We start from the raw sequence: 23,550 nt of genomic DNA on the forward strand, positions 1-23,550 counted from the left end.
GCCCTCAGCAGAAGAGGGCACAAACCCTCACCACAAACCCACACCGCCACGACCCACCCGCTATTTCTCAGCTCTCCAGCACCACCCCACGGCCAGGACAACCTACGGCACCTCTGGGAACTTGAGACCCATCCGTCCAAACCAGCCCCACCACCCCTCAGATAAATCTCACCGGACTCATTCACCACACCGTGCTTTCAAGAGGAAGTTACCACCTCCCTAAGCCACAGCAGCAACAGGACAGAAAACAGAACTTTCATAGAATGGTTTGGGTTGGAAGGGACCTTAAAGATCAGCCAGTTCCACCTCCCTGCCCTGGGCAGGGACACCTCCCACCAGACCAGGTTGCTCCAAGCCCCATCCAACCTGGCCTTGACCACCTCCAGGGAAGGGGCAGCCACAGCTTATATGTGTTTATCTATTATTTATCTATTATCAGAAACAAATACCTCTCTGCCAATTTTGGGCTAAGACACCCAAGCTTGCTGGTTTCTTAACTACAGCAGCACGTGAGTAAAATGTGACATAGCAACACCAAGAAGCAGCTGGGGTGTAGTCACTGCGTCACCCACTTGTAGCGGGGCAGGTTTGAGCTTGGGAGGCAGGATGTTCCTGTGAAGGATGTAAACTGGGGACAGAGCGAACAGCCCCAACGGACATCCTGAAGACGTAACTGCGGTGCAGCGGCTCACCGAGGGTTAGGGACTGAGTTGCAGTGTACCAGCTAAAGCTGAACACAACACACAAAGCGGAGCCACTTTAAAAATGACTTTCCCACACCCCAAGCAGAAGTTCTAACACGGGGATCTTCCACCTCACAAATCATGCAGGAAGTCAGGAAATGAAAGAGACACTCTGGTAGATAACCTCCCCACAAACCATTGATGACTGGAGAGCTTATTGACAGAACTGGAGTCAGCTACGCAGGACGTAGATGACAACTACATTTACATCTACAGCAGTTACTACTCTAGCAGCCAAACGCGCAGCTGTCCCGACACTAGCACAGACACTTCTGAAAGAACCCACCTTCTGCAAGCCAGGCACCAGACCAGGTTGGACAGCAATTCTACAAATACTTCTGTCATAGCATCAGACCATTAAAGAGTATTGTGAGGTCCAACTAGTTACCACCCATGATGAGACGGCGCAGACTGCTTCCCCAGTTGTGCGCCCTTCTCAGAGATCAGCTGTCGGTGAAACAGGTAAAACTAGCAAGAGCAACCAGGACACAGGGATGGAGTGTACCCTCAGTCAGTTTGCAGATGACACCAAGCTTGGCTCAGGGAGGAGTGGCTGGAAAGCTGCCCCGAGGAGAAGGACCTAAGGGTGTTGGTTGACAGCCAGCTGAATATGAGCCAGCAGTGTGCCCCGGTGGCCAACAGTATCCTGGCCTGTATCAGGAATAGTGTGGCCAGCAGGACCGCGGCAGTGATTGTCCCCCTGTACTGGGCACTGGTGAGGCCCCACCTCAAGTGCTGCGCTCAGTTTTGGGCCCCTCACTACAAGAAAGACATTGAGGTGTTGGGGCGTGTCCAGAGAAGGGCAACAGAGCTGGTGAGGGGTCTGGAAGACAGCTGATGAGGAACAGCTAAGGGACCTGGGGGTATTCAGCCTGGAGAAAAGGAGGCTGAGGGGAAACCTTATTGCTCTCTACAGCTCCCTGACAGGAGGGTGTAGCGAGGGGGGGTCAGTTTCTTCACCCAGGTAACAAGTGACAGGATAAATCAGCCTCAAGTTGCACCAGGGGAGGTTTACGCTGGATATCGGGAAAGATTTCTTCACAGAAAGGGGTTTTAAGCTTTGGAACAGGCTGCCCAGGGACGTGGTGGAATCACCATCCCTGGAGGTGTTTAAAAGACAGGTAGACACAGTGCTGAGGGACATGGTTTAGTGGTGGACTTGGCGGTGTTAGGTTAACAGTTGGACTCTCTGATCTTAAAGGCCCCTTCCAACCTAGAAAATTCTATGACCCTCAGCTCTGTCAGGATAGGAACTCCAGTCTGCGCCACAGAACCCAGCTGCCACCACCCCGACTCACTCTTGCAAGAGGAATTTAATCCACCATCCATAGTTAGGATGCCCCCCGATTTTTCAGAGTTCCTTCATCAAGCCTGTGCTGGGAGGAGTTTGGCTCTGTGGAGCACCACATGGCCCTGAAACAAGTACCCAGCCAGAAAGGCAATAATTTAGAACAGAATATACAAGCCTTTTTACATGGAAACTTTTATTCTCACTGAGATCTGTACATTCAAGTCGCACATACTTTTAAGTCTTTGATGGAGCAGGAGCACAGGATCATGGAAACAGCCTGGCTGTTGGAACAGTTTTAAGAGTTTATGCCTCAAATGTAGCCAGGAAACTTGTGACTATTTCCTTCAACTTCGCTTCTGTCTGGTCAGAGATCTTCCCTTCGGTCCTGTTGAAAGAGTTTAGTTAAGCTTCTGAGACAGAATAGATAGATGGTCAATCCCTGACTAAGGCAAAGAAAAAAACCTTTACGATGAACCTTCCCATTTCTAACAAAATTAACATGAATTAACACATTTCTGTTTGATGCATGGAGCTATAGCACCGAAACTAACATTAACATCCCTTCTTCCAAAAAATTAGTCCTGTTTAAGAACTAAGATTTGTCAAAAAATACTTTCAAAACAGCTGTACATAGTTCAACAAGGTTCCATCTCCTCTAGAGCTGTGCCTCGGAGATGGAAGGCACATGATCTGACTGATGACACCAGCTGGGGCCAGTTCAGATGACAGGACCGTGGAACTATGCCATCCCCCAACAGTCTTCTCACCAGCACTCAATCCATGGTGCTGTAACAGCATAAAGCTGTCAAAAATATGGGAACTGACTAGATTAAGTGATTTTGGTATCAGATTAGAGGTATGCAAGTAGGTTCATGTTAAGCATCAGCTGGATTTTTTAAGTCAAAACTGGAGACATAAAGCTGAGCTCTGGAGAGCAGCGCAAGAACAGCAGGAGGCTGGTGAAACCTCCAGTTCTGGTACATGCAGCTTAAGGCCCGAAGTTCCAAGATACACTAACTTATCAGTTCAGCGACCATTATCTGCACTTGAGCCATCGAGTCAATACCCTTGGGGTGAAGTAAGATAAATCATCATACCTGATCGTGGAGAGGAGGGCCTGGTGCTGGCTCAGTACATGAGCTAGGAAAGCACTCTCAAATTTAGTGATTTTGCTGGGCTCCAGCTTGTCCAAGTGACCTCTCACACCAGCATAGATGACAGCAACCTGTTCCTCAATAGCCATGGGAACTGCAGGGAAGAAAGCACTTATGACATTGGTAACTTATGTCAGGACACATCAGGCTACAGAGTCCTTCTTGGAAGTTCAACGGCACATAGATAACATGGTTCAAGTCAGTCTGCATTTACCACGTCCATAGAATGCTGCCACAAAGACCAACTTCGGTAGCAGAGAAGACTGATGGGAAATGCAGACTTGTTACATCCATGACACTCACCATACTGTCCCTGTTTGAGGAGCTCTGTCAGACGCACACCACGGTTCAGCAGCTGTTGCGTGGCAGCATCCAGATCAGACCCGAACTGAGCAAAGGCAGCTACTTCACGATACTGAGCCAACTCCAGCTTCATGGTACCTGCTACCTACAACACAAGGTACAGGTCGGACTCAGTTTGGCCAGCTCCTAAACATGTCTAATAGTTTGTAGGTTATCTTCAGCTGACAGTTGTCACAAGTCAGATTGGCTTGGCATACCAGTCCAGTAAATCTCTAGATTCCGAGATGATTATACACATTTCTAAAAATCCCACCATAAGCATGCTATTCCTCCCTAAAACACTGACAATTTAATATAAACTTCTCTAATTCCACATCTGGACTGAAAGCACGGGGCTAAGAGAGCATTCTCTATTTCTAGTTAGATCCGTGTCCAGTTCAGCATACTGAAACTTACAGGACTTGTTAAGTTTCTTTACGCAGACATAATTTTCCTTTATTCCCCCTCTGCCCCCAGAGGGCAATGGAAATATCAGAGATCCCCAAAGTTTGGGATTTTTATAATTTTGTAATGCTAAGGAATGCAAAGCTTTATTCCATCTCTATTCACAGCTCCTTAGGGTGAAATGGGTAGGAAAGCCTATACACCACTTGTCTCCGTTAAGAGGAGGAGCAGCAGTTTCATGCTTACCTGCTTCATAGCCCTGGTCTGAGCAGCAGAACCTACACGGGACACAGACAGACCAACATTGATAGCTGGACGGATACCTTTGTAGAACAACTCAGTTTCCAAGAAAATCTGCAGGAGAAAATTGTTTTAGTATCTTGGTCAGAAGCCTGGAAGCCTCCTCAGAGACCTGCCAGTAAGTTACACATGTGAGGAAGTAGTCCTACCTGTCCATCAGTGATGGAGATGACGTTGGTTGGAATGTAAGCAGACACATCACCAGCCTGAGTTTCAATGACAGGCAAGGCAGTCAGAGAGCCACCTCCAAAGGAATCATTCATTTTGGCTGCTCTCTCCAGGAGGCGAGAGTGCAGGTAGAACACATCACCTGGGTAGGCTTCACGACCGGGTGGACGACGCAGCAGCAGAGACATCTGACGATAGGCAACAGCCTGTGTGGTATAAAGAAAGCTCTCAGACTTCAGCAGCTCACTTGAAATTTTGAATTTCTAAACCTGAGGTGATCTTACGGGTACAACACCAATGCTAGACTATAAGGCCTATAAACAATGTTTCCTGACCTGTTTGGATAAGTCATCATAGATGATTAATGCGTGTTTTCCATTGTCTCTGAAGTATTCCCCCATGGAGCAGCCTGAATAGGGAGCCAGATACTGAAGGGGTGCTGCATCAGATGCTGTGGCAGACACCACAATAGTGTACTTCATGGCATCTGGAAAGAATTGGAGACACACACCACTGTGAGCGTATTACCTCGTCATGCCCGTAACGAGCAAATACAACATGCTTGTGAAGTGCTCGTTGCTGAAGCCAGCCCAGGCAGCATCACTACATCGTTACAGGAAAGAACACCGTACTAGACTAACACATCCATTATCTCAACTAACTCAAGAAGTCTCAAGAATAAGTTCATGGCAGCTTGTGTCTAACACTTGCAGACTTCTTCCCCATTTAAAGTAAATTTTTAAGTTTCACTAAGAAACACTTTGGTTCTATAAGTAACTCAATCTGAAAGTCTGCCATTTCCTGGCTTCTGTAAGGAGATGCTATCTGTGTTTCATAGTCCCAAACAAACTATTGTTGTTAAAACGGGGAGGGGGAGGCATTGTCCTTCTAGGTATGACTCTTCTTGATCACCAGGCAAGAGGTAAGGTGCCTGATTTCTTGCAAGCTCTGTTACACATGCAGCCTCCATCAACGAGATCATTGTTTCTGAAAAGAAAGTAAAGTGTACGTTTGGGCAGTAAAGTCTTTCCACTAAACTTGCAACTGCAATTTACACTGACTTGCAAACATATGAAACAAATGCCAAGTCTATAAATACTTGTAGGACACAACTTGTCATCAGGCCTGCCTGACTGCCAAGAGGACTCTCCCTGAATTCTGCTAAAAAAAACATGAGGGTGACTTTTCCAGAGCATTTTTGGGGCCTCATACTAGTCTTCCAATGCAATGTAGCAAAAGAGGTTATTTTTTACCCCAGATACATAGCAAGATTTCTGGTCCAGAAAAGCAAGCATTTCACTCATCTAATAAGAATTCTGTCCATACTCGCAGCTAGGAGAGGTTACAGGAGTATTTAGCATTATGATAAGAACAGGATGTCCCTACTTGCCAGGCTCAGCCATCTTCAAAAATCTGTACCTGCATCAGTGAGCCTCTTCACCAGCTGAGCAACAGTAGATCTCTTCTGGCCAATTGCAACATAGATACAGTACAGCTTCTTTTTCTCATCTGTTCCATCATTAAATCGTTTCTGGTTGATTATTGTGTCAATTGCAATTGAAGTTTTCCTGTGTAACACAGAGGTTGGTAAGTTAAGCTGCCCATGGTTCTCTCAACCTCTACATAGTTCTGTGTTTAGCTTTGTACATTGGCACAGGCTGTACGAAACATTTTCAGCTTGGGCATTTAACCTACCCAGTCTGCCTGTCACCAATGATCAGCTCACGCTGGCCACGACCAATTGGCACCAAGCTGTCCACAGCCTTAATACCAGTCTGCATAGGTTCACGCACAGAGATTCTGGGAATGATCCCAGGGGCCTTTAAGCCAACTCTTCTACGTGTCTTAGATGTAACAGGACCCTTAAAAGAGAGGGAAAAAAAACAAAACCTGTTGCAGTCTGTATTGCATAGATACAAGCAGAGGTAGTTAACACCTGGTTACATTTACCTTCCCATCAATTGGATTGCCCAGGGCATCTACAACGCGGCCTAGCAGCTCTTCCCCAACTGGAACATCCACAATGGCACCAGTCCTCTTCACAACATCCCCTTCCTTGATCAGTCTGTCATTACCAAACACGACAACACCAACATTGTCGGGCTCCAAATTCAAGGACATACCCTAGGACAAAGATCACATTATCCTGAGAAAACCCATGCCAACATTTGCAAAATCCTGACAGTTTAATACCAATATTATTCTACAGTGTAGAACATCCAACATAGTCTTATCTCAATCTTATTTGCAAATATTGTCAATGTTCTGCTTTAATGTACAATGGCCATATGTTCTTCCATACTGGTGAGAGAACCTGCGTACACCTTCAGCTTACTACTTAATTATACTTGCAGCAGCCTAGGGTTAAGTCACTTATCTACCTAAAAAGAACAGAAAGGATAAGCAGGGTTCCAATACAACATTTCTCTCTTGGCTAGGAATTGGACATGGGAAAAGCATCAGCTTCTTCTGTGGCTAAGGGAAGACAGGTCATTAAAAATACTGGAAGAGATCCTGTGGTACACTCAGAACAGTCAGACAGCTTTTTAACTCTAGTCTGCTCTTAGGACTAGAAGAACAAATTGCACACTGTATTGGAGCAGAGAGGCTATATTTCAACAGTAAACAGAAAAGCCAACCTGAAACCACATAAAATCCAGTGATAGGTTAGTTCTTACTGCTTCCTAGATGAAGACAAATAAAGACCAAATACTGGCCAAGAACCAGATACTGATAGTGACAGCAAAGGTTTACAAACTCAAAGAATATTTGCTTTTTGTAGTATTATTTCAACTGGTTGCTACACGTTCAAGTTGCAACGAAGTCTGTAAAGAGTCTGTATGGGTAACTCCAAGCATAGTCTCAAATTCTCCTTAAAAACATATTTTCTTCTTAAAAGTCTTCTTTGTATTTCTAGGCTGAACAAACTGCTTTAGTGAAAGCTTACCTTCAGTCCAGAAGAGAATTCAACCATTTCTTCTGCTTGGACATTTCTTAGGCCGTACACACGGGCAATACCATCACCAATCGAGAGCACGCGGCCAGTCTCCTCAAGTTCAGCAGAGGTGTCAGCTCCCAAAATACGTTCCTCAAGAATAGAGGATACCTCAGCAGTGCCTGGAAAAAGACATTTCAAACCAGACTTAGCATACTGAGGCACAATATTAATTCAGTAAGCTTCTCCTGCATTCACAAGCCAAGGTATCCTGTCTCAGGTATGCCATGCTAGCAAGCAGCACTATTCCTTACTTAAGACAAATAGCAGCTTCTGTATCCACAGCCAACAAAAGCAGCTTCAACTCATCATTATAAGCCAGCTTGAATCTAAATATTGATGGCTGTTTAGTTATCAATTTCCTTTAGTATGTCCTACACTTAGCAATCTCTGCCCCCACAAAGCAATTAAATAGATTAGACTTAGCTCAGAGAGAAAAGACTCACTAGCTCCACTTACAGAGCATTTACTTAGACTGCAGGCAGCAAAACACCTTGTCAACTAATCTGTAATTCAAGATCCAAATATATTTAACTCAATACATCCAAGTAGCAAGTTAATCAATATAAGCTATAAAAACATATTCTCCATCTTTCTCCAATTTGTTTTGCAGTATACCTCCAGCAACTTTTTACTTCCTCCGTTAGGAAACAGAAAATAACACTGTGAAACTGTTGTTTTTTAGTAATACCTGGAATTTAAACTCTAAACCACTTCAAAAATCATACAAGAACCACCACCAAAAATACAGCTATGCAGCGCCACTACCTTCTCTGAACACCAAGACGCTGGCAGCAAAAAAGTCATACTCAAGGACACAAGGTCAAACCCAGGCAGGCCTGGGAAAATCATCTGTTCCTTCATACTGTTACAAACAAGACAGGAATCTGAAATTTGAGGCATTTTTTCAAACAGTTCTGCAGGAGTTGAAGACTGAATCGAATCCTCATGAAGCAGGTAAACTGTGTAAGCCAACTGACATGCAACCATTGCTTTGGTTTGAGTGTAATTTGAATACTTTATTAGTGAAGTCTCCTGGATGTCACTGTGTAACAGATAGTTCACTGTCAAATACTGTCAGTACATAAATGTCCTTAAGCGTTTTGTCAACTGATACAACCCACACACACACTCCAAATTCCTTTTTATCCAACAGAGCAAGTTATTAAACCGCACTCTTGTATGAAGACCTTTCTCAGACTCACCAGTTTTCTGAAAGCATGTTTTGGAAGCATGGATGTTTCTTGAAGCAACAAATGCTGCACCCAGGGTGTTTCTGGAAATCTAAAATAAGTAATTGTTTCAGTAACAGTGAGGTTTCCTCAATTGTTCAAAGAAAAAAAAAAAAAAAAACAAAAAAACGTTAGGAGATAACACACTGAAATTTCTGATCATGATCACATCTACTTAACATGTCCCAGTTTTGAGTAGAGCTTCACAGCACTTTATTCACAAGTTGTAGTTATGGAACCAAGTCCATGATTACTAAGCAAGGGCAGATAGTAAAGGAGAAAAAGGGACTGCTCGAAATTACTGGCTGGATTTTTCTGCATTGCACTGATGTCACCATCACAGCACTGCAGCAGCTCCCGAAGCAACACCTCCTCTTGTTTGCCACCTTTGCTCTTGAACATCGAAAGCCTGGGGCATAAGAAAATCGGTGCCCCCTTCACGGTTCTGAACAAGGGAGAAATAAGACTGTGTCTTATAAGGACTGGCCTTACCTAAGAAAAATCTAACTGCAGAATTCCTGAAGCATGGCTAAAACTTAAGCGATAGCGGAAACGAAAAAAAAAAACTAAAAATCTGTACTAACAAATGCATTAAAAGATTAAAATCCTGTATCCCACGCAGAGCTCCCACTGTAGTCGCATGCAGCTTAATGCTGTTTCTCTGAAAGCCTGAGCAGGCCTCTCCTCCGTTCACCTTCACAAGGGACACCGGCCGGGAACGGGTCCTGAAAGATCTTCGCACCCTCATTCTTCCCACAAACACGGGGAAAAAGATGCCACCTAGCAAAGCCTCGCACTTCAAATCCCTGACCCTGACTGGAATCCAGCAGATTTCAGGACATCAACCTGAACGCCATCAGTGCCAATCCGCATCCCCAGGGAAGGACACGCCGTCCCCCACACCCCTCCCCCACCATCCCTCAGGTGAGGGCACCCCCGGCCCTTCAGCAGAGGGTCGGGCCCCGCCGTCACCCAGCGCTGAGGTGAGCCCCACATCCACACCCCGTCCCACACTCCCCAGAGCGGGAGGCCGCGGCCCCTCAATGTCACGGCGGCCCCCAAGATGGCGGCAGCGCCCGTCGTCGTGTCCCCCTCCCCCCCCGCGCCCGCTCGCTCGGGTGAGAACAGAGCGCGCTCACCAGGCCGGCCTGCCGCGGCAGGGAGCGGGCGAGGGCGGCAGCCACACGGGCGGAGAGCATGGCGGCGGGCGGCGGTGGCAGCGGCTCCTCCGGAGAAGGCTGAAGCAAACGGCAGGCAGCTGCCGGCCCCGCGCTCTCTCCACAAAATGGCGGCGGCGCGCTCCGCCCCTTTTGCCGGCGAGGCCACGCCCACGGCGCAGGGCGGGGCGGGGCGCAGCCCGGAAGTGATTCCCCGGCACCGCCCCCCCCCCCCCCCCCCCCCAGCGTAGCGGCCTCTCCCGTCCCCGCGCCTCTGAGCCATGAGGGAATATATATATATATCTTAAAAAGTAATACTAAAACGGGGCTTTTAGCAAAATACCCCGTTGCGGTAGGTGCCCTTGAGATGCCCCTCGGCGGGCGGAAGGGGCGGGGAGCGGCGGCGGGGCGGTGTGAGGGGCGGGAGGCCGGGTGGGGAGGGCTGAGGGGCGGCCTTGGGGCTGGGGACGCGGGGCGCGCCGCTTTTTTTACCGGTACTACAGAGCAGCTTGAATTTTATTTTTTTTTTTTTTAGCCAGTCTGCTGATAACACGTGAGACTGCAGAGTTGGCCCCACAGGTGCCATCAGAGGTGGCAGGGACAGGGCAGAAGCTCGCTGCGAGAGGCGGTGGCGCTAATGGCGTGTCGTGAGCCGCCAGGCGAGGCCTCACCCCGCGGGGACGGCGCACTTGGCGACAAACCCCACACGTGAGACGCAGGATTTAGTCTGCCGGGGAGAAAGTGGACAAACTTGGGCAGGGACAGTGTGATGGTGTCCCCTTGGTAGTCCGGAGAGGTCAGTAAAAGCACAGAGCCCAGCAGGCCTTTCGGTTGGAAAGGTCAAGCGTTTTTGGCATGCGTTGTGTCCAACGGGCTGCTTCAGCGACGTTTCTCATGCTGAATATTTCAGTACTGACTTCAAATTCTATAGAACTGCCTGAAAAAAAAAACCCAAAAAAAACCCCAGCATGTTGATTTAAATAATCTCTTTAAGTCTTGTGCCTTTGTACTTTTGTTGTGTTACAGAAGAAAGGTGACTCTCTGGCAATTCTTTAAGATTTTGACTCAGCAGATGTATTTTTATGGTGTATATTCCAACAAGGAGTACATTTTTTATGTTAATTTATGTAAGCAATAATACACAACCTATTCAGAGTTCTGTTTTTACCACTGAAAATATGATTTGTGCCTTTTTGATTAAGGATTTATATGCCTTTATTTGCGATTTGATTTATGAAATACATGAAACACAGTTCCATCAAAAAAAAAAAAAACAAAAACAACCAACAAAGTCCTCTCAAATTATTTTACCGATTTAAAGCTATTTTCTTAAAAGTATTGGTTGTAGGGGAAAAGTGAGTTCTTTCAAGACATTTAGAGCATATAAAACCACTTTGGTAAAAGCGTTTGCTGCAACCAGTGAACTATTATTTTATTATTATTATTATTAGGATTAGGATTATATTTTCTCCATGTTTCAAGAATTTAAAACGAGACACCAGGTCCTGCCCGGAGGGTTGGCGCACTCCGCCTCCCTCCCGCCCCCCCTCTCCCCTCACGCCCCCCCTCTCCCCTCACACCCCCCCCCCGCCCCCGAATTACAATTCCCGTCAGGCTCTGCGGCGCGGCGGCTGCGCGCGGGGGACGCCGGGACGGAGGCGGGCGGCTCAAGGCGGTGGCGGGCGCCAGGGAAGAGAAGATACAGCGGGTAAGGCTGGGGACGGGACCGGACGGAACGGAACGGGGCTCGGCTCGGCTCGGCTCGGCTCGGCTCGCCGGTGTCCGTGTCCCCGTCCCCGTCCCCGGTGCATTATCGCAGCCCTCGTCCCGCTCTCCTGAGAGCGTCTTTTGCCATCTTGAGGGACGAGGCACCCAAGCGGTGGTGCAGGAGGTTTCGCTGGGCCCTGGCTGTTGTCGCTTTGCTTGGTTGGCGCTCGGATGTGCGCGATTTAAAGAGTAGAAACGAGTCTGTGTCTTTTTCTTGCCCCGTTGAGCGTTGTGGCACAGGCAAGGTGTGGTGGCTGGGTGGGTTTTGCAGCAAAGTCTGTCTTCACACACCTCATCCTCTGCTGTCTACTGGGTAACAGCCTGAGCTCACTGACCTTTAAGTATAAGCTCGCAGCTGGTTTAAAATGCTAGGTTGTGGGGGTCTTGGGTGCCTGAAGTTTTTGCGTTTCAAATCGTTGTCCTTACAGAAAGTGGCAGAAAGATTCAATTCACCCTCTGATCGTGAACTTGGCATTTTTGCAGTATTAGAGTTTTCATCTAGACATAATTAGTGCTGTTTGCCTCTAAGGCCTTGATAATTTTCTCCCCAGCGTAGTTAAGGGTGGTGTTTGGTGTGTGCAGTGTATGTAACTGAGATGCTGGTATGGTAGCAGCATAAAGAAGGACATTCTAGAAAGAAATACCTTTTAAAGTTATAAGGCTGGTTCCTTTTCCATCAGGTTGCTTAAATACCTTTAGACAAGAATTTATGTTTCCTCGGGGTTGAGCTTCCATGTGTTCAATTATTGCCAGTCACAATCTAATCTTTCAGTGACCTGAGAGCACTGCGTTGATCTCTGTCTCATTTGTGACCTTCTTTTCAGTGGTAGAAATTGTGCTCTGCAGGGCTCATGCCTGCATGCCATCGTAACTCTTTCTCCCCCACTAGCCCATAGAGACTGTTCCCTATGATCGTGGTTTGGGCAGTTTTATCCAATGCAGCTTTAATGCGGTTTTCACCAGCTGCCCAAATACCCCTCTGACATCTCTTGGACCAGTAGTGTGTCTGTAGCAAATGGGTCATATGAATAAAAAGATAAAATTTTATCACCTGGAGATAAGCAGGTGTCCAGAGAAGGGAGGGAGATTAAAAGTGAAATTGTTTTCTAAACTACAGACGGTGTTTGAAGAATAGACAAAGGAAGCTGTCTCCCCTTTTTCTATCCATGCCCTTACTGGTGTAGTAGGAGTTATTCTTCAGGAATGTAGAGCTTGCAGCACTTTGTTTCTCACATTTATCAGCTATTTTCTGTTGTTTCACTAGACTGTTTACTCTTTTTTCTTTTCCCCTTCTCTGGCAGGTTACTTTGTGGCTACAGAAAATGTATGGGAATAAGCCTATTCCAGAATACAAAGTGAGTGCAAGGACAGTTGATATCTTATACGACCTTACAGAATGCACTGAAGCCAGAGCCAGGGATGTTTCTTTGCTGATAGAGGACACGAAGCAGAAGGCAGCAGAATATGAAGCAGAAGGTAAGTTTGAAGTTCCACTTCCCAGTTCCATCAAAGTTAGTTTTTCCTGGTGACTCTGAAGATTGTCTCTGTTAAAATCTTGCAAACAAACATGTATATATATAAATAAATATATATATAATTGGAACAAACTCAACTTTTGTTATGGTAGAGCTTTTACTACAATGCATCCCCTGCCATCCTTTCAGCAAAATTTATGGTGACGTAAGGTTGATCAAGGGCAATTTTTTTAAGCTGTCTTGAGCAGGCTGTAAATACGGACAGCAGATTAATTGCTAAAATCTCCTGGCCTGCTGGGCTGCGTAGCATAGCATTGAAATATTGTCTGGATAGGCAGGGAAGCGACCCTACAGCTGATTTAAGAGTCTGAGCTGGTGCTAATCCACATTAAGAAAAGCACTTGAGGAATCTGAAACAACAGTGAGGTGATTAAGTTACACTTGACCTGGCCAAAGAAAGTGTTTGATAATGTGGGGTTTTTTTGGAGCAAGTGGTTCAGGGGACCACAATACATTTTAACACATGTATTAAAAGAGAGAGTCCTATCTAGGCCTCAAAAGAGCAGTAATATAAAAAAAAAAACTGTTTTGGGTTGTATTTGTTTTCCAGCGAATTATATACAGGGCATTCTGGAAGAAAGCCTGGCTCTTTCCCCATCCAGTCTGTCCAGCGAAGGCACCAGCTACCTCAATGACCTGGTAGACAGTGCAATGACACTTGAAACAAAGGACACTTCTCTTGTCAGGTAATTTTTTCCACTGTGCATCGGGGTGATGGTCTGTGCTGTTTCCCTCTGTTTTTTAATTCAGCATTTCAAACTTGACTTTCACACCAGGAATCTTACTTGTCCAGCTTATTTTGCACCCCTTGGGCAGCTTTGGAGTACACTGGAACTAAGCACAAAGCTCTAGCTCTTGATTATCCCAGCCAAGAAGGTCTCTGAAGCCTGAGAATTGCTTTGGCCAGAGTTAAATCCCTCTCTTTTGCCCCTGCTTTCATGATCAGTGGCTGCAGGATGCTGCCACTCAGACTGTTGTGCCAGGTAGCACGAGCTAGAGCAGGTTTCATACTGCTTTGGCAAGGACTGGGGAACTGTAATTGGTCTTTCAGTCTCAGCTCCTCACTCTTCCCTCTCTTATCTGTCTTCAGTTATTCTAAGGAGATTCCCTTAGCTCAGTGTTCCAGTTTGAGGTAAAACAGGACCACTTTTATTCAGTAACTTTACTTTTTAGCTAGGCCTCTTCTAACTACTGAAATTAACAGCATATTGTGCAGAAACTGTTTGCTCTTACAGTGATAACAGACCTATGTTTATAGCTGATGCCAAGGCATAGTATGCAGAGAGGCTCTTGCATATACTTATTGCTATAACACCAAGGGCAGCTCACTTTGTTACTTGCCCCGTTGGAGGGTCGGAAGCAGAAAAGCATAGAGGGGTCACACCTGCAGGAGCAGACAGGACAGGTGACCCCAAACTGACCAACAGGGTATTCCATCCCATCTGCCTCATGCTCAGTATAAAAACTGAGGGATCAAAGCGTCAGCTCTTTGTTCAATAGCCGGCGTCCGAGGAGGACTCTGTTCATCTGCCATTGATCCCGATCCTGAATCCAGATCTGAAATCCAGTTCCCATCCATCACTGAGTCCAGTCTGGGACTTCCCAAGTGCCTGTCAGTGACATGATCGTCATCCTTGGGGTTTGATACAGTTTTGTATATATGTCATCATTTCCTTTTATTTTATTATTAATTAAAATAGTTTAGTTTCTTCTAAACTCATACATCTGTCTTCTCTCTCCTGCCTCTCTGAAGAAAGGTAGAGCAGAGCATCTGTCCTTCTGCCCGAGTGACCAATCTGGCCCAAACCGTGACACTCGGCCACAGAGAAATAGAAGCTGTTAGTCTGCTCTTCCTGTGCCCCTCTCCCTAGCCTGGCTTTGACCCATAACACATCAGATCTGTGCTGAGCACTGGCACTAAGGAAAGGCAAAATCTGCCTTGGAACCCAATTTTCGTATGATGTTCAGGAGCTTGGCTCTTACAGCTCTTCTCTTGAGATGGCGGGGCAAGCAGCTTTGAACCACTTGGGAAGAGGAAGAGACTGAAATACTACTGGGCATGCCTCAGGGATGTGCACTTTCAGGATTGAATACAGTTTCTCTCAAAGGCAATTTGGCAAGCCAGGAGTGGCGGGTATGATGATTTCAAACCCAGTGGTTATATTTGCTAGAGTGCCAGGTATTGTTCACTTCCTCCTACTGAGATTGCTGTGCCGTTTCCCCTTCCAGATGAGATCTTTGGTAGTTAGGGGAAGCAAATACCCTTAGCAACTTATTTTAATTTCCTCCTTTCATAATATGAGAACAAAACCAAGTCATTTGTGTAAAGTGTGGAAAAAATAATAATTCTGAGTTTCAGAACAGCTGACTCCTGAGCATTCCCACTGAATCTTTCTCTTCACCAGCCTCTTCTGTGCCATCAATGATACGACTTCAGAGCTGTATGCAACAGAATCAAAAAACAGGGAAATGGAACTGGAATTGAGAAACATCAGGAAACAAAGAATTGGAGCGCTGATGCTGGAAAAGCAGTTAGAGGAGTGAGTAATGGATGAGAAAAGGGAAGCAATACATCTTACCTTTTGAATGTGGAACATTGGTTGTGATAACTAACAAGGATGATTGAATGTCAGGGATTTGACACATCTTTAACTCAAATATTTGGAAGTATCTATCAAAAACCATGTGCTATGGATACATGCAATAATCAAGATATTTGGGGTACCATCATCAAATCTGTTATTTTAAACGAGAAATGGTTTACAAGCACTTTTCAGATATGGGCTGGCATCTTCCACCAGTTGCCTTCACTTGACTTTGAAGGCAAACCTGATTTTCTTACCACATCTAGTGTGGGCTCTATAGTCAGAGTGAAGGAGCTAGGCAAAACAAAAACCGTTCCCAGGTAAGAATTTCCTTTAACCAGTGTGTGGGAGATTTTTTAAAAAAAAAAAAAAAGGTATCAAGTCCATTCCTGAGAGGGTGTAATATGAAGTGCTTTGCCAAGCACAGCAGGATCAACCCCTCCCTGGAGTGAGGATTGGCACAGATGATCTCCACAGCCCCATTCCAGTCTAATTGTTTTCTGCTTGTTTTTTTTTATAAAGTTGTAACTGTGGTGCTGCTTGTAGCAGAGATACCAGACCTGTGTGCTTTGTGCAGGTTTGCCATGGACTCTCTCTATAATCTCAAGTTTAGCTTGCGTAACATGTCTCTAAATTAATTAGGGAATTATGCAGAAGACTCTTCCTCTGTGCTTTTATGCAGAGGGCTTTCCCCTTGGCCTCCCCCCCTGCCCCGCCACTGCCCTGGCCTTTGGGAGTCTAGATGTAACAGCTGTGGATGTTTCTACTGGGAAATCTCACAGGGAAATGCAAGTTTTTCTCCATTCTGGTGTTGGTTGTACTATGGGGTTTAGCTTAAGCATAGGTAATTAAACAGTGTTTGCACACTGGTATCTCTTTGAATGTGCGAGTTATGTTTATTTTTGTATTTTTTAAGGGATCTTGAAAAAGCAGAGAAACTTGTGGAATTAGAAAACGCCAAAGCTGACAGCCGATTCCAGAACTTTCAGTTCCTGAGAGAAAAATCTAAGGATTTGAAAATGAGGATCCAGGCTTCTGAGGTAGATGGAAGGAATTTTCTAACAAGGCATTGTGATGGGATGGCACAGTCACGGTTGGTTGGGCCTAAAATTGTAGTTACAGAGACATCCCAGCAGCTTCCTAAAGTCCCAGACTGAGCACTCGGGCTAACAGGACAACATGTTACTACTACACTTCAGTTGTTCCTGCTATATTCGTGGTCTCTCCCCAGGACATCTTATGCTAAAGAAAAGGACACTTTCTCTTCTTCCACTGAGGACTGTATTAACTCAGACTACCTTGTGCTTGTTGTGAGGTACTGTCATATAAGAGTATACAACAGCTAGCAGTAGAGCAGCTGATTCACCAAGGTAAATTGTGTGTCAAAATTCTGAAGATAGCCATTTTTTTAAATTAATGGATGATTAAACACTGGGGGCAGAAGTTGTACTGTCTTCTCCCTCACCTTTTCCACAAGATGGACATGTGAATGCTTTATTGGACAGCGTTCAAGTATTAAATACCTTGACAAATATAAGATGGAAAATATGGTATTAGAGTTGATGACATTTTACTGAGTAGCCTGTTCCCAGCCTTGCCATGTGCTCTTCCCCTACTAGTTTCCTGAAAAGACTTGTTATTCTTGATGTAAATTTTAGTAGCAACTGATTTCATATACCAGCTATAGCTGTGGTTCGTGACATATGTTTCTGTTGTTGACAAACAGCGTTCTTGTTTGGCTGTTTAGATCAAAACCCAAGGAAATGACAAAATATTTCTTCTCCCTGTTATATTTTTGTGGTCAGTTATGAACGAGCTCTTTCCTATTTGTAGGAGCAGCTTGCTGCTACAGGGTGGGACCAGTTGCTGACACACGAGTCACTCGTGAGCCTGTCTGAGGTAGGTCTTTTGGTACAAGATGGATGTTTCTACAGTGGTACAGACCACTTTGTTGGATGGTTTTAGGAAATGTAGTTTGCTATTTTGTTACCTGAACAAATACTAGCGGTAAAAAGAAGCACAAATAAAAATCCCATAGAAGGATACCTCTGAACCAGGATATGTTGGATGAGTTTGCCTCTCCTAGAAATTGAGAAGCATCTATGGGTGCTGAAGTGGTACCTTTTCTTCAGGGTTAGACGTGGGCTTATTTTGGACTTGGGAAGAAGCTTTCCTTCTGGACTGATTGAGGGTAACAGTTGGAATTTTTATTTTTGTTGCCTTTTGTTTCTTTCTCTCTTTCTGCCTCTGTCTGTAATTGGGAATATAGCCTACTAGAGAATTTCCATGGAATAAATCCTCTGCCACCAAAAGAAAATTGGCAGCCCATGATCTGCCTCCTCTTTTTGTGATCCATGTCATATAGTCCACAGAATATCCACTCTGTCCTGTTATATGGCTACCTGTGCATTGAAATTAATGAATGACCCAGGTGATTCTTTCTAGTTTGTGTGAAATAAACCTGCTTTCAAACACTTCAGAGCAAGGGGAGGAGGTCAAGTGAAACCCAAATTCTGAACCAGTGTGTTTTGGGTTTTTTTTATTTGTATTTTTAAATATAACATTTTCCCACTGTATTGTAAGCCTAGCAGGATAATTTATTGTTTAAAGGAAAAAGCACGTTTCTCACTAGCTATAGTTACTAGCTGTAGATTTTCCAGCTTTGGCGCTGAAGCATTTGTGCACATGAAACATGTTAGTGCAGACAGAAGAACACAAATACCACCCTTTAATATTATTTGCTATTACTGTAATGAAAACTTAGTCTTTCTCCCCATTTCTTTTGCTAGCTTTTCCTGCATGTTAGTTAAGTTAAACAATGAAAATAGGTTTCCTGATTTTTATGTTGTCGTTCTCAAGAACCAGCACTGGGTGGCAATGTTTACATTGCAGTGTGTCAAAAGAGTACTAACCCAAAATAATTTCTGTTGTCATTTTACATACAAAAAGTTGTAGGCAATTTTCTAGACTTGTCATCTTCTAGAGCCTGAGTATAAGGGTAGGTTTGACTCCCTGACATTCCTCTATCTGCTTTGCCAAGAGCTCAGAGAATTGGGCAGCACAAATGACTTTGTCTTCAGAGTGCCTTTTTTTTTTTTTTTTTTTTTTTTTACTTGATTATTTGGAAAGAGTTGAGGACTGTGGAAGGTGCTCAGTTTTCATCCCCAAAGAAAATTATTTCTGCTTATTAACAGAATGAGCAAAGCTGTGCAAGTATGTCACCCTCTACAACTACCTGAAAGGAGGTTTTAGAGAGATGGGAGCTGACCTCTTCTCCCTGGCGACAAGTGATAGGACAAGAGGAAACGGGTTCAAGTTATGTCAGGGCAGGTTTAGATTGGATATTAGGAAGCATTTTTTCACTGAAAGGGTTATTAAACATTGGAATAAGCTGCCCAGAGAGGTGGTGGATTCACCATCCATGGAGGTGTTTAAGAAAAGGGTAGATGAGGTGCTTAGGGACATGGTTTAGGAGTGGTGGTGTTTTTATCAGGGTAGGTTAATGGTTGGACTTGATGATCTTAAAGGTCCTTTCCAACCTCACTGATTCTATGATTCTATAAGGGGAGGCTTTTTGCTGCCACCTGTGCAAAACTTTTCACACAGACACTTTAGGCATGAGAATGCATCCCCTTCCTTGGGGCTCAGTTTTCTCTCTGGCCTACAATGAGGTTGACAGCAAAAGTCCACCAGACAGAGGATTCTCATGTGAAATCCCCTCTCCTTTCAGGGAGTTGAGATCAGGTGGTTATACTGTAAGAAAAGGTATCTGAAGATGTCTGTAGAACAAAGAAAAATGCATTGATACCTCTGTAAAATTTGACCTGGGTTTGACTGACTGATAACTGAATTAATAGCAGATGTTCAGTTTTCCTTGGGTTTTAAGAAGGATCGTGACAGCTCTCACCAACATCTGTAAATTCTGGAGTGCTGTAGATAATTGTCAATCTATTTCACCAATTTACATCAGTTCTACAAGTAAGACTATAGAATATAATCTGCCTTGCTCTCTTCACAGGAACTGGCGAGACTGCAGCAAGAAATAATGCGTTTGAAGGAGAAACTGGATCACTACCTAGATTTAACTCCTGTAATTATTTTTCCACTCTTCTATTGTATCTGCCATCAAATTAATTTTAATGGACTTCAGAATGTAAAGGATACTGTTATGATGGTTTCAGTGGTTACAGGTCTGCTAATGGTGTAAACAGAAGACTTTACTTAAACAGAAGGCTATCTGCGTATTAACCAAAACCAAGAGATTAAGTATGCTTACCAGGCAGACTTTGTTCTAAAAAAAATGCACTCTGGGTGAGCTCAACGTCATGGTGAATTAGCTAGAAATTAGACAAAGAAATGTAGAAGAAAACATAATTTCCTAGTATAACACTTTTTTTTATATTTACCAGTATATTAGCTATACATGTCACCAGGTTGTCAGTATGGTAGATGGAGCACATTGAGCAAAGGTTGGAGCTCTGAGCAAGATTTTAACAATTATGAAGAAATAGCCAAGTGTAGGCATTGTCCCCTAAACAAGTACTATAGCTTGTGTGAGTACTGGCTGCTCCATCATTTTCGATGATTTCTCTTGAGGGTGCTGGGTACTCAGCTCTGAAATCGCAGGTTTCTCCTTTAGGTGACTAAATTGCAGTTTTGAAAGCCCCGTCTGTGTATCTGTTCTTCATTTTATATTTTGGCTATTGTCACTATTGGTCCCTGTGCTAGGAGTTACTATCAGACTGCTGTGCGGAATGTCCTTTACAAAAAGGACTTTACTCTTTTCAAATTAGAACACTTATTACAAAGGACTGTTTCAATTAAGGGTAATATTGCGAACAACTTTATAGTGGCTTAAAGTCACGGCTAAATAGGGCCTTAGTACATGAAACAGAAAGCTTTGTGTGATGTCTGTACATCACCACCTGTGATATTTGGGACTACTAAACCCAAGTATTTCCAGTCTTTGGAAGATTGCCATTGCTTTTACAGATAAGTATTAAGGACTTTTCTCTTTGTCATTCAGAGAAGTAGCAAAAAATGCTTAGCCCCTCCATCAAGTTCCTGCCTCTCAACACATCTCCCTCATAAAACTACTGCTGTCTGCCTCCTAGAAGAAAAAGATGAAGGGAGAGGGTGGGACTGCTTTTTAAATCCATCTTACTCCAAGAGGCAGCTGCCTCCTTTCCTCAGGTGAAACAGGACATTCAGATTGGATTAGGATGTCCAATTTCCCCCTCCCTCCCATCTTGCTGTCAGTGTAGACGGGGAGAGCCCCGATGCCTCTCTTCTGGTGCAGGCAGAAGGAGGGAGGAAGGTTTCTCCTTGCAAGCTTATTGGGATTTGGAAAACTAATGCATGAATGTGTTTAAAATCCAGTTCCTTCACAGAATCACAGAATTATCAGAGTTGGAAGGGACCTCTAGAGATCATCTAGTCCAACTCCCCTGCTAAAGCAGGATTGCCCAGAGCACATTGCTCAGGACTGCATCCAGGCGGGTCTTGAAAATCTCCAGAGAAGGGGACTACACACCCTCCCTGGGCAGCCTGTGCCAGTGCTCTGTCACCCTCACTGTAAAGAAGTGTTTCCGTGTATTTGAACGGAACTTCCTGTGTTCTAACTTGTGCCCATTTCCCTCGTCCTGTCACTGGGAACCATTGAAAAGAGCCTGGCTCCATCCTCCTTCAACCCACCCTTTAGATACTTGTATGCCATAATAAGGTCTCCCCTCAGCCTTCTCTTCTCCAGGCTAAAGAGTCCCAGCGCTCTCAGCCTTTCCTCATAAGGCAGATGCTCCAATCCCTTAATCATCTTAGTTGCCCTTCGCTGGACTCGCTCCAGCAGTTCCCTGTCCCTCTTGAACTGGGGAGCCCAAAATTGGACACAGTATTCCAGTTGTGGCCTCACCAGTGCCGAGTAGAAGGGGAGAATGACCTCCCTCGACCTACTGGCCACACTCTTCCCTATGCAGCCCAGGATTCCATTGGCCTTTTTGGCGACAAGGGCACATTGCTGGGCCATGGATAATTTACTGTCTACCACAACCCCCAGATCCTTCTCCTCTGAGCTACTTCCCAGCAGGTCCGCCCCTAACCTGTACTGGTGCCTAGCATTCTTCCTCCCCAGGTGCAGGAGCTTGCACTTGGTTTTGTTGTTCCTTGATTGCTAGTTTTAGAAAACTGCTAAAAAAATGGGGGTTTTTTTGACTTTAGGCCATACCAGACTTTTGAAAAGTATGTGGTTGCCCAAACCAAACTGATACTAGGCTTTTAATGTCAGTACCTTTTGCATGTGAAGGGTGTGCACAAAACTGATTTCATTATCCCTGAATTCCCTTGCGGCACATCATTAGACTCTTGCAGTGATGCAGGGGCTCTGTGTTTCCAGCTGAGATAATGATTTTTATGCCATTTTCTCTCTGTAGAATCCTCGCCTTGCTCAAGTGAAGATTGAAGAAGTAAAACGAGAACTGGTAAGAGTTTTTTATCTTACACGGAGGTTTAAATGAGTGCTGTTGTTCCAAAATAAGCTTTATATATTAATTGGTTGTGGATTTACCTACCTCAGATTGTAGTCTTAATGATCTCTAGAGGGGAATTTTGCTCTGGTAAGGGAGAAGCTGTGCATGCTGGTGGGAGGAACTGGTGGAGGAACGATCTCTAAGCTACAAAGGCAGTTGGGCATAATGGTATCGGTGGGGATTAGGTATCTATATCCCTCTGGATTGTGTCTGCTTCACCTGTCAAAGTTTATTCACTCAGCTGTGTTATCTCAGAACCTTCCTTGTTACTTATGAACTCTGAAAGGGCTCTAGGGCCCATATTTTGTTTAATAGCTGCCTTGTAGACTACAACGGGGACCTTCTCCTATAAAACATAATGCCTATTTCATCCACGCTTTTGTAATCTGCAGGTATGGTTGTTTGGAAACATTCATATGAAGCTTTTTGGGAAGTTCATATGTAGCTTTCCTGGGTGAGCTGGGCCACATTTCAACATAAACCCTGCCTTTATTTCTTTGGGCTACTGTGTGTTTGCTCATGGATAAAGCACAAGGTATTCGGTGATAAACCTTAAAGCTGTGATCAAAAATTACAGCTGTTTGAGAGTATTTGCATTTTCAGATGGGACTGCTCAGGTTGTTAAGCCACTTGGTTTTGATTCAGAAATACAAGCTCATCTTAGCAGCCTGAGGCGTTTATCAGGTCAGAATACTCACCTCTGGAGTGTACCTCTTCAGCCTGAAGGTGTCTAGTATCACATTGGGGCACAGTATAAAGGGCACTGAGCTTGTCTAGCCCATCATTTGGAGATTTCTGCCATTTGCAGTAGTGAGACCTTTCCATTCAGTACTTTGGTTGAAACATTGACAATAATATCCCAAGGTTTGATCGTTGCAGATATGTTTGTTTAACAAGAATGTAAGAAAACTGTTTCATGGTTGCTGATTCCTCATGGTTTTCTCTCCTGCTAGAACGCCGTGGAGGCAGAGTTCTCAAAGCAGATTGACACACTGACTCTTGAGATGCCAAAGTCCAGCAAACTCCAATTCATCTGAAGTGGCCTGAGTGGAAGAAGATTTCCCTTCTGTTGTCTGTTTGCACTAACAAAACATATTGGTCATCTTATGTACTTCTGCAGCTTTCTGCCTTACTCTTCTTGCTGTTGGATGGCATACTTGTGACCTTCCAGCAAGCATGGTTGTTCTTAGGGGTTCATGTAGCCTTGCACTTGTAAAAATCACCCTATTTTTCATAAAATAACACCCAAAATTACTGTTTTCTTTAGCAGTTATTTTTCTGTATGTGGTACACACCAGTAACTGGCCTCCAGATGGCACCTTCACCAGGAGATGTCCCTGTCAGTATCTGCTTGA

The 23,550-nt window shown here is 44.7% G+C and overlaps 2 protein-coding genes across 2 annotated transcripts; one reads left to right on the forward strand and one right to left on the reverse strand.

Annotated features, from left to right (window-relative positions):
* Positions 1-2,202: 2,202 nt before the first annotated feature.
* Positions 2,203-9,904, reverse strand: ATP5F1A (ATP synthase F1 subunit alpha). Its single transcript, XM_082497128.1, has 12 exons — positions 9,770-9,904; positions 8,604-8,682; positions 7,351-7,520; positions 6,354-6,527; positions 6,099-6,265; positions 5,823-5,971; positions 4,739-4,890; positions 4,385-4,609; positions 4,182-4,289; positions 3,492-3,636; positions 3,132-3,282; positions 2,203-2,419 (listed from the first exon to the last, which is right to left on the reverse strand). The coding sequence occupies exons 1-12, from the start codon at positions 9,827-9,829 to the stop codon at positions 2,338-2,340; spliced, it is 1,662 nt and encodes a 553-aa protein (XP_082353254.1). The 5' UTR covers positions 9,830-9,904; the 3' UTR covers positions 2,203-2,337.
* Positions 9,905-11,440: 1,536 nt separating this feature from the next.
* On the forward strand, positions 11,441-23,434 carry HAUS1 (HAUS augmin like complex subunit 1). The gene is made up of 9 exons (XM_082497130.1): positions 11,441-11,495; positions 12,856-13,030; positions 13,640-13,775; positions 15,495-15,629; positions 16,591-16,714; positions 17,508-17,573; positions 19,693-19,764; positions 22,100-22,147; positions 23,149-23,434. The coding sequence occupies exons 2-9, from the start codon at positions 12,877-12,879 to the stop codon at positions 23,230-23,232; spliced, it is 819 nt and encodes a 272-aa protein (XP_082353256.1). The 5' UTR covers positions 11,441-11,495; positions 12,856-12,876; the 3' UTR covers positions 23,233-23,434.
* Positions 23,435-23,550: the final 116 nt, after the last annotated feature.

This window comes from Vanellus vanellus, assembly GCF_965231255.1.
Source record: "Vanellus vanellus genome assembly, chromosome: Z".
NCBI classification, from domain to species: Eukaryota; Metazoa; Chordata; class Aves; order Charadriiformes; family Charadriidae; genus Vanellus; species Vanellus vanellus.